Source organism: Gossypium hirsutum, chromosome A02 (assembly GCF_007990345.1).
Source record: "Gossypium hirsutum isolate 1008001.06 chromosome A02, Gossypium_hirsutum_v2.1, whole genome shotgun sequence".
In the NCBI taxonomy this organism is placed as follows: domain Eukaryota; kingdom Viridiplantae; phylum Streptophyta; class Magnoliopsida; order Malvales; family Malvaceae; genus Gossypium; species Gossypium hirsutum.
This window is the reverse complement of record NC_053425.1, coordinates 15,897,526-15,912,879: the sequence shown is the minus strand read 5'-3', so window position 1 is coordinate 15,912,879 and position 15,354 is coordinate 15,897,526. Positions and strand designations below refer to the sequence as shown.

At 33.4% G+C, this 15,354-nt stretch overlaps 1 protein-coding gene across 1 annotated transcript; it reads left to right on the top strand.

Moving 5' to 3' along the window:
- The first annotated feature begins 238 nt into the window (after nucleotides 1–238).
- On the top strand, nucleotides 239–14,805 carry LOC121211104 (pre-mRNA-splicing factor prp46-like). The gene is made up of 6 exons (XM_041083394.1): nucleotides 239–370; nucleotides 677–865; nucleotides 2,914–2,976; nucleotides 3,079–3,252; nucleotides 14,530–14,593; nucleotides 14,705–14,805. The coding sequence occupies exons 1-6, from the start codon at nucleotides 239–241 to the stop codon at nucleotides 14,803–14,805; spliced, it is 723 nt and encodes a 240-aa protein (XP_040939328.1).
- The last annotated feature ends 549 nt before the right edge of the window (nucleotides 14,806–15,354 follow it).

Sequence of the window (15,354 nt, the reverse complement as noted above, 5' to 3'; positions counted from 1 at the left end):
TGAAAGACACAGCGTATCAGTGGTGGAATACTCTAGTATCAGTGGTGCCGAGAGAAAGGGTCACTTGGGAATTCTTTCAAGCTAAATTCAGAAAGAATACATCAATCAACGGTTTATTGATCAGAAGCGCAAAGAGTTTCTGGAGCTTAAACAGGGCCGTATATCTGTGACTGAATATGAGTGAGAGTTTGTTAGACTCAGTAAGTATGCTCGAGAATGTATTTCCACTGAAGCCACTATGTGTAAAAGATTCGAAAATGGATTCAATGAAGACATCAAACTGTTGGTCGAGATTTTAGAATTGAAAGAATTTGTGGTGCTAGTTGACAGAGCCTGTAAAGCCGAAGAACTTGGCAAAGAAAAGAGAAAGGCAAATTTCGAAACTAGAGATTCGAGAAAAAGATCGACAAATAAACCATATCAGTCTTCATTAAAGAAATCAAGAGATTCGTACACTCGTTCGAATACTTCAATCGGGTATCCAAACAGAGATCGTGGAAAGTAATATTCAAGTCCTAAAACACAAGCTACATTGGTATCGAGTGTTGGCAACATGAGAAATAATAAACCCGAGTATCAACAGTGTGGTTGACGACATTTTGGTGAGTGATAGATGAATAATAGAGATTGTTTTAAATGTGGCTTGTAAGATCATTTTATTCGAGATTTCCTGAAGTTAGCGGAGAAAGATAAATTCCAGAATGCAAGATCGAGCAACATTGCTACTAGAGGGAGGCCACCAAGAAATGCAGGGAATGTGACTAGTAGTAGAGGAATGACAAAAAACTTTGCTGTGAGATCTGAGCCCAGAGCACCTGCTAGAGCTTACGCGATTCGCGCTGGTGAAGATGCGCCATCACCTGATGTTATCACTGATACATTTTCTCTCTATGACACTAATGTTATTGCATTGATTGATCCTAGGTCGACTTATTCATATATTTGTATGAATTTGGTGTCTATTAAGAGTTTGCCTATTAGGTCTATCGAATTTGTGATTAAAGTGTCGAACCCCTTAGGTAAATATGTTTTAGTTGATAAAGTTTGCAAGAGTTGTCCTTTGATAATTCGGGGTTATTATTTTTCAAAAAATCTAATGCTTTTACTGTTTGATGAGTTTGATGTAATTCTGGGTATAGATTGGTTGACGCTACATGATGCTGTTTTGAATTGTAAATGAAAGACTATTGAATTAAAATGCCAGAATAGTGAAATTTCGAATTGAATCAGATAAGTCGAGTGAATTGCCTATTTTGATTTCGTCTATGTCAGCTCAGAAATGTGTGAGAAAAGGTTACTGGATACAAAAGTGTTTGAATCAAAGATTGAATTAATACCAGTAGTATGTGAATATCTGGATGTGTTTCTAGAAGAGTTACTGGGGTTAACACTGATCAGAGAGGTCGAGTTTGCCATTGAATTAGTGCTAGAAACATCACTGATATTTATAGCTCCGAACAAAATGGCTCCAACAGAATTGAAAGAGTTGAAATCTTAGTTGCAAGAGTTAACCGATAGAGGTTTCGCCTTACCTAGTTTTTTGCCCTGGGGTGCGCTAGTGCTGTTTGTAAAGAAGAAAGACGGATCAATGAGACTTTCTATTGATTATTGTCAGCTCAATAAGGTTACGATAAAAAACAAGTATCCTTTGTCGAGAATCGATGATTTTTTCGATCAGTTGAAAAGGGCAACAATGGCCTAGAAGATTGATTTCAAATTTGGTTATTATCAGTTGAGAGTGAAATATTCGGATATGCCGAAAAATACGTTCAGAATAAGGTACGGGCATTATGAATTTCTTGTTTGCCTTTCGGATTAACTAATGCTCCTACAGTTTCTATGGACTTGATGAATCAAATTTTCAGACCGTATTTAGACAGATTTGTGGTTGTATTCATTGACGACATTCTGATCTATTCACAAGATGAGTCTAAGCATGCCAAGCATTTGAGAATTGTGCTACAAACCTTGAGAGATAAGCAAGATAAGCAATTGTTCGCTAAATTTAGCAAATGTGAGTTTTGGCTCCGAGAAGTTGGATTTTTGGGACATATTGTTTCGGCTGAAAGCATACAAGTTGATCCGAGCTAGATTTCTGCAGTTGTTGATTGGAAACCACTAAGAAATGTATCCGAAGTTAGAAGCTTTTTGGGATTAGCTGGTTACTATCGATATTTTGTCAGAGGATTTTTTATGATTGCTACACTGATGACTAGATTGCTACAGAAAGATATGAAATTCGAGTGGTCCGAGAAATGTCAATAGAGTTTTGAACAGTTGAAAGTATTGTTAACTAAGGCACTAGTTTTGGTTCAAACTGAGTCAGGTAAAGAGTTTGCGATCTTCAGTGACGCGTCATTAAATGGTTTGGGTTGTGTTTTGATGTAAGAAGGAAAAGTTATAGCTTATGTCTCCAGACAATTAAAACTGCATGAAAGGAATTATCTGACGCGCGATTTAGAAGTGGCCGCTATAGTATTTGCATTGAAACTTTGGCGACATCATTTATACGGTGAAAAGTGCCATATCTTTACTGATCACAAGAGCTTGAAGTATATAATGACTCAGAAAGATTTGAACTTGCGACAACGAAGATGGCTGGAGTTGTTGAAAGACTATGAGTTAGTTATCGATTATCATCCGGGGAAAGCGAATGTAGTCGTGGATGTACTGTGTAGAAAATTATTATTTGCTTTACGAATGATGAATACACAGTTATCTTTGTCTGACGATGGTTCAATTTTAGTAGAGTTAAAAGCTAAATCGGTTTTTATTTAGCAAATTTGTGAAGCTCTGAAGTGTGATAATGAATTGCAAGCTAAAAGAGTGCAATATGAGTCGACTACTGATTCAGACTATCAGATCGGATCTGAAAATTGCTTAATGTTCTGAGGTAGAATTTGTGTACTAAAGAATTTCGAGCTTATTCAGAAAATTCTGCATGAAGTACACAATGGTTGTTTATCTCCTCACCCGGTAAGTACTAAAATGTACAATGATTTGAAACAGTTGTATTGGTGGTCGAGTATAAAACGAGACATTTCAAAGTGTATATCAAGATGTTTGGTTTTTCAACAGGTTAAAGCTGAACATCAAGTGCCTCCGGGATTGCTACAACCAGTGATGATACTAGAGTGGAAATGGGATAGAGTTACGATGGATTTTGTATTGGGTTTGCCACTGTCTCCGAAAAAGAAAGATGCTATTTGGGTTATCGTTGATCGACTGGTGAAATCGGCGCATTTCATTCCGGTGAGTACAAACTATTCACTTGATAAATTGGCTGAGTTGTTGTAACAGCCCTTATCCGTACCTGAGGCCGGGATAAGGTACGAGGCGTTACCAGACAAACATACAAACATTAAACTAAAATACGGGCCATAAAATTTCATTCATATTTCAAAACGTTCATTCACTTACACATAGTCCCTTATTTGAGTCTACGAAGCCCAAAACATACTTTAGAAATGGTTTGGGACTAAACCGAGAACTTACGAAAATCTTAGAAATTTCATGCTTTAAGGCTCCACACGCCCGTGTCCCAAAGTCATGTTCCATACACGGCTGAGACACATGGTCGTGTCTCTGCCTGTGTGGAATATACCTAGGCTATTTTCCAAGCTTTGGTCAACCTTAATCTCTTACACACTTATACAACATCAAAAGCATATAACATGGTATTCATTTTATGATTAAATATTCTCAATTAAACCACAAATATAGCATTTGTATATCATCATACATGTGTCTCTCATACTCATTTTACCTTGTTTATTATAGTACCACTTATACATTTATACCAAGATTATCATCTTACCAAATATCTTTAGCTTAATCATCAAGTATTCATATTTAAAACTAGATCATATCTTTATAAAATACCAAAATTCAGATGCGCAAATAACATGTTTGCCTAAAACATTTTAATTCAACTCCATACCCTACAAGCATTACATTGAGACTAGTCATATATATATATACATGTCATGATACATATCATTCTCTTTCCGTTTTCTTATAAACACATATAATTTATTTCATTATATCAATATTTCATATACCATAGTTTCCATGTATTCCACATATATTTATTTTCCTCCTCCTCCTCTCCATTCCACATCCTTAATGTATATAACATTCTTGTAAGTACGATTTCACAATTTACTAATAAATGCTCACATCAAACTGTCCACACAAGTCATAGTCACTTACTTATTTATAATTCGAGCTACAGAGATCCAAATTAAGATCTGTAAATTTCCCCTGAAACTAGACTCACATATCTTTTCACCATAAAATTTTCATAATTTTTAGTTTAGCCAATTAGTACAGTTTATTCATTAAAATTTCCCCTGTTTCATATTCTGACAGTTCTGAACTCTCTTCACTAAAAATTAATTATCTCAGAATACAGAAATCAGATAATGTTCTTGTTGATTTATATTGAAAATAGACTCATTAGGGATTTTAAAAATATAATTTTAAGCCTCTAATTATTTTTATCCAAATTTTTGTGATTGTCCAAAGTCAGAACAGGGGATCACGTAATCATTCTGAACCAGTCTCACAAAAATATAAATATATCAATATATAGAACTCCTTTTCTTGCTCTGTTTCTTTTATATGAAAATAGACTCATTAAGCTTTAATTTAATATCTCATTCAGTCTCTTATTCAATTTTTACTATTTTTGATGATTTTTCAAAATCACGTCACTGCTACTGTCCAAAACAGTTTTATTGATAATTCACTCTTTCACACTTTCTTTGTATTAACCTCATTTTAACATACATATCACAAATCATTTTCACCACATTTCATACATCACAAGTATAGGCCCATGATCACAAGGTCACCATAAAATCATCCTCGTGTATAACTTACTTGTTTATAACCTTACCACATCTTGGTCACTTAATGAACACATCATTCACATAACCAAGTTCATGCACTTATTCATCACAAAACTCACAAAGCAATACATAGAGAGTCTCCCGTTGAACACTTCGGATCAATCCTCGATACTTGGTGGTTTCAGCACATAGCTCCACCCATCATAGAGTTCGGCTCTCTTGTACACATGGTGAACACTCAGTACCACTCATGTGACCTAGCCAATTTATCTCGTAGCTCTCTTGTCTACATGGTGTCCTTCACCTGGAGCCACGCATGCGACCGAGCTACATATATCCCGTAGCTCTCTTGTCTACATGGTGTACACATAGTATCACCCATGCGACCTAGCTACATCATAATGTCTTGTAGCTCTCTTGTACACATGATGTGCACTCAGCACCATACATGTGACCTAGCTACATACTATCTGTATCATCCAATCTTTCTGAAAGTTCAACCGGGATTTCTCTCTCTTTTCCAACAATTTCACCAATCAAGTAATTATCCACAAACATATTTCCAATATTATTATAAAATATCATAATACAAATAATATTGATGTATTACTTACATATAAACTTACATCTCATTTAATATCAAGGCAGTAACATTAAATTACACATTGCCTTATTAAAAATCATATGAACTTACAATTTCCCATAATATCCATAACCATAGAAATCACATTTATGTATGATAATTCAATGCACTTCATGTACCATATACATATTTTTAAATCAATTCATAAACTTGGCATCATAATCATTTAATTTAACATAATTCAATTAATTCACTAAATTTAACTTTCAAATATAAATTACAACATTATTGTTGTATTATTATCATACCAACTTACATACTTTCAACACCTCGAAAATTATAATAAATATATCAATTTTACATTGAAACATGCATAAATTAATGCTTATTATACATATGAACTTACCTCGATACTAAAACGATCATTTTACCAACTTTCCCAATTTTCGATTTTTCTCTCATTCTAGGTTCAAATCTCATTTTCCTAGATCTAAGACATCATATTTTACTTATTTAATTAATGTACTATTCAAAAAAGTCTTTAACTCAAACTTTGGAAAAATTACAATTTTGCCCCTAAACTTTTGCATATTTACACTTTTGCCCCTAGGCTCAGGAATTAAACTTCATCCCTTATTCTTATGTTTTATGACATGCTGATCACTTTTACCTTCTATGGCAACATCAAATTCTCACTCTAACATATACTTATGACTATTAGGTATTTTTACCGATTGAGCCATTTTACTCGTTTTCACTCAAAACCGAGTAGCACAAGTTGTCTAACATAACTTAAAACCTCATATTCTATCATAAAATAGCAAAATAAACACATTTCACCTATGGGTATTTTTCCAAATATGAACCCTAGCTTAAATTATTGCTAGAATAAGCTTAATCAAATTACCAGGATTCTAAAAACGTAAAGAACTTGAAAAACGGGGTTAGAATGGACTTACTATTGAGCTTGGAAAGCTTGAAAACCCTAGCCATGGTTTCCCCCATGCTAATTTCGTCCTCCATGAAAAATATGAGTAAATTTTGGCTTTATTTTCCCTTTTTATTTCTTTTAATTACCAAATGACCAAAATGCCCTTCCTTACTAAACTTTCAAAAATTCCATCCATGTCCAATTTTTTTCCATCACTTATAAATTGGTCAAATTGCTATTTAAGTCCTCCTAATTAATATTTCAAAGCAATTCCATACTAGAAACTTCTAGAATGCAAGTTTTATAACTTATTCAATTTAGTCCTTAACTTCAAATTTAGCACTTTATGCATAGAATTTCTTCACGAAATTTTCACACAATCATGCAATCATATAATAGACCTCAAAATAATCATAAAATAATTATTTTTATCTCAGATTTTGTGGTCCCGAAACCTCTGTTCCAACTAGACCCAATTTTGGGCTATTACAGTTGTACATTTCAGAGATCGTTAGATTGTAAGGGGTACGTACCAATTTCTATTATCTCGGATAGAGATTCGAGGTTTACGTTGCGATTTTGGAAGAAATTGCAATAAGCTCTAGGTATGAGGTTGAATTTTAGTATCTCATTTCATCCGCAAACTGATGGTCAGTCTGAGAGAATAATTCAGATTCTCGAAGATATGCTTCGTTGTTGTATTTTAGAATTTAAAGGCAATTGGGGGATATATTTTTCGTTGGTTGAATTCGCATATAATAATAGTTTTCAATCGAGCATGAAGATGACACTGTATGAAGCGTTATATGGTCGTAAATGCCGAACTCCGTTAAACTGGACTGAACTTAGTGAGAAAAAGATTCACGGGGTTGATTTGATCCGAGAGACTGAAGATAAAGTGAAAGTAATTCGCGACAATTTGAAAGCATCTTCAGATCGATAGAAATCGTACGCGAATTTAAAACAAAAAGACATTGGATTTCAGTTCGGTGACAAAGTATTTCTGACAGTATCCCCTGGAATAAAATTCTTTGATTTGGTTGAAAAGGCAAATTGAGTCTCCAATTTATCAGGCCGTATAAGATTATTGAAAGAATAAGGCCGGTAGCATATTGGTTAGCTTTGCTGTCAGAGTTAGAAAAGATTTACGATGTGTTTCATGTGTCGGTGTTACATAGATATAGATCAGATTCATCACACGTAATTTCTCCGTCAGAGATTGAAATTCAACCTAATATGTCGTACAACAAAGAATCGATCAGAATTTTAGCTCAAGAGGTTAAAGAATTGAGAAATAAAAGCATAGCTTTGGTGAAAGTTTTGTGGCAACGTCACGGAATCGAAGAAGATACGTGGGAACCTGAGGAAGCTATGAGAAAACAGTACCCTAACATCTTTTCTGGTAAGATTTTCGGGGACGAAAATCCCTAAGGAGGAGAGTTGTAAGAGCCCGTTTTTAGTCAAATCAAAACTGTGGTTTTGGGACCACAAATCTGAAGATGAAATAATTATTTTATTATTATTTTAATGTTTACAGCATGATAACGTAATTGTGTGAAAATTTCGTTAAGAAATTTTATCGTTTGAGTGTTTAATTTGATAAAAAGGACTAAATCGCGTAAAGTGTAAAACTTGAGTTCTATATGCTAAAGGGGTTTAATAGATATGAAATTAAAATTTTGAAAGGTTCATGTTGTAATTAGACCATTAATAGCATGAGGGGACAATTATAGACATAAAGTAAATGATTTATAATGTTTTTATTAAAGGATAAAATAGTAATTTACAAAATAACTTAAGTAAAATAATAAAAACATTGTATCATCTTCTCAAATTAGCTTCCACCACCGAAATTAAGGGTTTGAAACACTATTAAAGAGCTTGAAACATTTGCCCTAGTTTCCTTGAGCATGTAAGTTCATTTTTGTCCCGTTTTTAATGATTTCTATGTTTTTGAAATCGTTGCAGCTTAATCTAGTTAACCCAGCGACTAATTTGCAAAAATTTTAAAGGTTTAGGGTTTTACCATTGATGAATATAGATTTATTTTGATGTTTGATGATAGAAAATGTATGGTTTTTGACTTTTTGTTATATAAACAACATTTGTTAAGTGATTTTTGGTAAAATATTCAATTAGGGATTGAATTGTGAAATGTTGATATTTTGTGGTTAAATTGATAAATGAAAAATATGGACTGCTAGGGACCTAATTGAAATTCGGCTAGCATGGATTCTGGTTGGATTGCATGAATTTGTAATTATATGAGATAAGGACTAAATTGTAAAAATTTTGAAATGTTAGGGGCAAAAATGTAAAATTACCTTAATGTGTATTTTGGACTAAATTGAATAAAGTGATAATTAAATAAGTTGATTTTGGTTACATTTAGATCAAGAAAAGTGAAATACGAATTTAGATTGGGAAAGAACAAAGCATTGGACTAATCGACTCGTTTCATCGTTTTTACATTCGAGGTAAGTTCTTATGTAATAAGCTTTGTTAAAATTGTATTTTCAATACTTTGATATTGCATAAATTGTGAGTACGACTCTACGGACATGTTCGACGATGATTCGGCAAGTGAGAAATCCCGGTTGAACCCTAGGAATAGATTAGGACACGAATGACATGTCATTAGGGGTTATGTGATTTGGGTGCTGGTCCGTATGTCTTACCGGTGGCTGAGTTATCCAGCATGTGTTGCGGATACTCGTTAGATTGTGTGAGCAGCACCGTGTAGCTTCGTCATGACCGTCAGCTTGTACGAAGAGACCCATTGATAGCTCTAGTGCAAGCATTATATGTGATACGGGATTGAGATAGATTTAGCTATATATGTAACACTTAGGGTACGAGATTCCAAAGTATCCGATAGTATTCTGAATAATTCAATGGGTAAATGAATGATGTGGATGAGTGTGTATTTGATACGAGGTGGCACAGGTATTTACATAAACCATACAGGCATGAATCGAAGAAAATTATGAATGTATATCTAACCTTGTGAATGAAAATTTTAGTAGGTTGATGGTTTAAAATGAGATATGTTATGATATGTATAAATTGCTTAAATTGTGCATATTTGGTAAGTTAAGTTTATTGCTGTATGAACTTACTAAGCTTTATAACTTACATTGTTTATTTTTCCCTGTTTTATAGTGAAATCAAAGCTAGCTAGGATTCAGGAATCTTCGGAGACTTCATCACACTATCTTACTATCACTTTGGTACTTTTGAACTTAAGTATTTTGAGTATATGGCATGTATAGAAGTTTGGTCATTTTGATATATAGTTTGGTAATGAATTTAGTCATTGAAATGGCTTGTAAATGTTAATGTTTTGGTTTTGGTTTTGTATATAGCCATGAGAGTTGGTTTAATTTGGTTGGTTTGGTTGTGTATACATATGTGCATATGGCTTTAGTTATGTGTTTAATGGTGGATATGTTATGCTTGTTGGTATTTGGTAATTAGGGATACTAAATGGTTGAGAATTGAATTTGGTCTGTTTGTGATATTAAGCTAAATAATGCAAAATTGGAAGTGTTCACATTGATAATTTGAGATTATGAGTTTTGGTATGATATTGAATGGCATATTGTGGTATTGATATGTTTAATATTGGTTGGGATTGAAATGGTATGAAGTATGTTTGAATGAAGTTAATAGAAAGCCTATTTTTATGCCATTTGGTTTGGTGCAGGCATATGCAAATTGGGTGGCAAAATGGCTTGGTAAATAGCCTATTTTTGTCTAAACGGGTAGAGACACGGGAGTGTGTCTCAGCTGTATGTGACACACGGTTGGGTTGCACATCCGTGTGTCTCCTGGTGTTGAATTAAATCATATCAGTGTGCCCTATATGGCCAAGCACACATGCGTGTGACTTGGTCGTGTGGCATAAGTCAGTATACCTTACAGGTTTGGCACGGCCTAGCACATGACCTAGCACACAGGCGTGTGTGGCCATTTCTATGGCACACGGGCTAGTCACACAGATGTGTGTGTTGGCCGTGTGACCCAAGTCAGGGAGTTACACGGGGTTGGACACAGGTTGGGACACTGCCATGTGCTCTCATTTCGAATGTCCACACGGCTTGTGAGATGGGTGTTTCGTTGGTCGTGTGAGACACACAGGCGTGTGTCCCCTGTAGTTTGAAAATTTTTCTAAGTTTTGTAAAAATTTCTTGAGCTATCAGTTTAGTCCCGAACTACTCCTAAAGCATGTTTTGGGCATCGTAGGCTCGTTTTAGGGACGATCTGAATGATGTTGTATGATGATTATACGAAATTGAAAAAAATATGTGAAATGAATGTTTATTTGCGTTAAAAGTTCGGTAATGCTCCGTAACCCTATTTCGGCTTTGAATATGGGTGAGGGGTGTTACAGACATAGTCCAGACCGTGTGGTATTCAAACAATAGGACACATGGCCATGTCCCCAGCCCGTGCCTTAAACCGTGTAACTCATTGAGTAAGGTCGCATGGCCGCGTTGTAGACCATGTGCCAGAACGTATAACTCTCTGACTTGTGTCATACGGTCGTGTCGCAAGCCGTGTGCTAGACCGTGTAACTCACTGACTTGATATACACAAACGTGTGATACTCATACCTGAAATAAAAAATGACACGGTCGTATGTGCCGTGTGACAACCCGTGTCCCAGGTCGCGTGCTCATAATTTGACCTTATAAACAAGCCATTTTAAGACCAAAACTTGCCCAATCATCCACTCTATTTGTGCATACATTCAATAGACCTAAACATCTTTCAAACACATATAAACATACCAATTCAATCAACCTATTTCACCTAACCAATATGCCATTCAAAGGCACCATATTTATACCAAAACAATTTCAATCAAAACAAGGCTCTAATGCCACATCTCAAGCATAAAACATACTTAATTTAGCTACCTAATGACATCAATTATAAATAATTAATTTTTCATAATAAACATACCAAAATGACCATATATTACAAAGTGCTTAAAAGTGACCAAAGAACATAAATTTGCCAAAACACTATAAATCCATCAAACAAAATATATACTCCAAAGGCATATTCATACCAAATTTATCATTAACACATTCAAGAACTATCGTTATATAAAGTCCTATACATGCCATTTATAATCTTGGCCAAAATAACTCAAAAATATTTGTTGGATAGTGTGATAGAACTCCAACAAGCTTCCAACCGTTCGAGCTTTCGATAATCTACGAAACGAAGGAAAATAACTACGTAAATAACTAATGCTTAGTAAGCCCGTATAAATTCAAACATAACTTACCCTTCTTAAGCTCAACTTATATAATACGCATAATATCATTACCATGCTCATAAGCTAAATAAACTCCTATATACACCATCAAACTCACAAGTTAGCAAGTTCATATATAATCCATATATGTGCAACTATATCATAAGTAAATTTCCATGTACATACCATTCATCACATAATCATTTAGTTCCCTTCAATTCATTTACATTCATCAAATTTACATTTCATAAGATTATGAACAATTATCCATTTGAATACATGCCTTACCATTTATCTTTACTTACTCGTTGAACCATCTAGAATTACGATGGATGCTCGGGAATGCTCACACATAGTATGCCTTTCCATATAACTGTAACATTTCCTTTTCAATAATACTTACATGAGTTGTGAAATGGGCCTGCTCACACGAACTGTGGAGAATCTGTAACAAATGCAGGACCTCAGCCATCAGTAGGACATTCAAAACCAACACTTGAAACATGAAATCCCTAATGACATGTCATTCGTATCCTAAGAATTCTTAATGTTCAAACGGGATTATTTATCCGTCAGTTACTCAAAATGTCAATCTATTTATATATTCAATTCAATTTATACTAATATAATATAACAGATAATCAGTCAAACTATTATTAATAATATTATAATTCATACGAACTTACCTCAATAACTATAGTCACAAAAGTAGAGTTGGAGACTAATCCAAAGCTTTTACCTTTCCTCGATTTAAGTTCGGTTGTGGTTTATCTTGATCTAAATAGATAATTTAATTCAATTAAGTACTTCAAATAACCAAATTATTCAATTCAATATATAATTCATATAATCATGAAATTACAAAATTACCCCTTCTATTTTAATTTTTCCACAACTTAGTCCTTATAACCATAACTTGCAAATTCACTATTTTTCTTAGAGAACATGTGGTAACCGATTCTTCTAGGGTACCTAATTAGCCTATATTTACCCAAAATTTCACATAAATTCCAAAGAATCTTACACATTTAGCAAATTAATCTTTAACCCTAAATTTGTCAAAAATCACTAACAAAAGAACTTTACGTGACAACCAATTAAGCTAAAACGAGCTCAAAAACATAAAAATCAATAAAAATGGGGCTCAAATACATACCATGCATGAGGAAAATTCAAAATTGAAGCTTTCTCCCCTCTTTTAATGGCTATTCGATTTTTTTTCTAAGCAAAAATAGGGAAGATGATGACCAAATTTTCACTCTTGTTTTGTTAACATAACATTAATTATTAAATTACTAAACTAGCCTTTAAAAACTAGTAAAATCACACAAAAACCTGTCCATCACAATTCACTATCTTAAATGTGGTATATTTACCATATAAATCCATTAATTCATCTTATTAAAGCTTTTTAATCCACTTAACTAATAGAACTCAACTTTTTCACCTTTTTCAATTTAGTCCTTTTACCTAATTAACCATTTAAACATCAAAAATTTCTTAATGAAAATCTAATACTACCTTAAAACAACCCTATAGACATTAAATAAATATTAAAATATTTACTCCCTTGTCGGAATTGTGGTCCTGAAATCACTGTTTCTGACACCACTAAAAATGAGTTGTTATAAAAAGTGTCCCGTTGAACTTTATAGACGTATACACATGGTTTCATGTTATTTCTTGATGATTTAGAGATCCGACATTTGTTGCGGACTCAAAGATACATGTAGCACAAGTTTAGCTTGAACTGGTAATTTGATGTCATTTTAAAGGTTTAGCTTGGATTTGTAACCTTGCATGTATATACAACCTGGGCTAGGCTTTATTGTGTCGATAAAAGTTTAGCCCTGATGGGTAACCTGAAACCTCTGTACGTGATTAGCTCAAATGAGCCTCTGATGTGAAGCGTACCAGTATTTTGAGTTCTTTTATGATGTTTATCGGGTAGCATAAAACATGTGAAATGTGAAATTTGCAGGTTTGTTCAATGGTAGACGACGTAAGGGGTTGAATAAGATGATTCCTATCATATTTTTCCGCTAAAAATGTATATACTTAATTTATTTGTTAACTAAATTTAATTAATTAAATTAATTATGATTAATTAAACATAACTATTTAATTAATTAAGCTAATGACATATTACATCATCATCATCCACCAATATCCATTTTAATTTGTTCTCTTTTCATTTTAGTCTTTTGGATAATTACTATTTAAGTCCCCAAGCCTTAATCTAATTAAAAATCTATAGCAATTAAACTTTAATAATCTAGTCCCTAAGCTTCAGTTTCTCACAATTTCAACTAAATTACTTAATCATTTTTCAATTCGAAAATAATATAACTTCATAAATATCACTATTTAATATTTACCGTCTCAATTTATAGAAATGAGGTCTCAAAACCATATTTTTCGACACCATTAGAAACTGGGTCGTTACATTAGTGAAGTAATTTTAAATGAGTTGTCTCTTGGTTACCGAACAAGTAAGTAGAAATTAGTTGTCCAGTGTTGAGTCAGAAACTAGAGCTAATTTATTAAAAGCATTGAAGTTATCATTGCGTCAAGGATTGAATCTATGAATCAAACAATGATTTTACCTTTGGCTAAAATTTTTCCCTATTAATTTTTTTATTTTATTTTACAATCTCCTTTTATTTTGTTTTAATTTTAAATTTAGTTTTTAATTTTAAACTCCCTTTTTATTTTTATTAAAGATATGAAATTATCACTTTCTATTAATTTTATATTTTTCAAGTATGTTTTATTTTTGTATGTCTCCAAAACCTAAGAGTGAGTTTATAAAATGGATGCTTATTTGAAAATCCATTCATTACTTTTTGAGAATGACTATTGTCTTTTTGTCGTCTTGATTTTGGCATGCTAGATATGGGATGTAGAAAGGGGAAGGCTAAAGCTTACACTGACTGGACACATTGATCAGGTACGAGGTTTGTTTTGAGAAATTTCTAAGGTGTGAATAGTTTTTACGGGTTAACCATGCTGTGGATGATTTTCAATCATGGATTCCAAATAATTCGATATTTATATTCTATTCACAGAACTCACTGTCAGTAGTAAACACGAACATATGTTCTCTGCTTGTGATGATAAGCAAGTTAAATGCAGGGACCTTGAACAGAATAAGGTCAGAACTGCTTAGACTTACTGCTTTGGATTAATAAGAACTTCAGAAGGATATTTTATCCCTATAACTGTTGAAATCATTCTTGTTATTGGAACTCATAAGTTGTTGTATAGGTTATCCGGTCCTATCATGGTCACCACCATCAAAGAATCTCTTTGAGAAAACCCTTCCTACAAATGTAATGATCCTTGAATAATCATTGTCCAATCTTGTTTTCTTTGATTATGAGTCATTTGAAAATTTTACCTTTTGCTTCCAATAGGATGCATGGGCTATTTAGTAGGATATTTAAAAAGAGTTGATTCAATTGAAGCGGGAGGCAAAGTGGAAAGGAGGTTTCTATGTCGATCCAGGAGTTAAGCTTTTGTTCATTGTTAGAATCCAGAGGTACATGTTTCTTGTGGTGTTACGTCTGCTTCGAACCTTTCTTAATTTTGTGTTTTATAAACTATATTTTGTGATTTTTAGATGTTGACATTCTCTTGGTTTCATAAACTTTCTTGCTACTGTTAACTTTGGATTTATTCCTCTGATATTGCTTTTATAAACAATGACAAAGGTTGG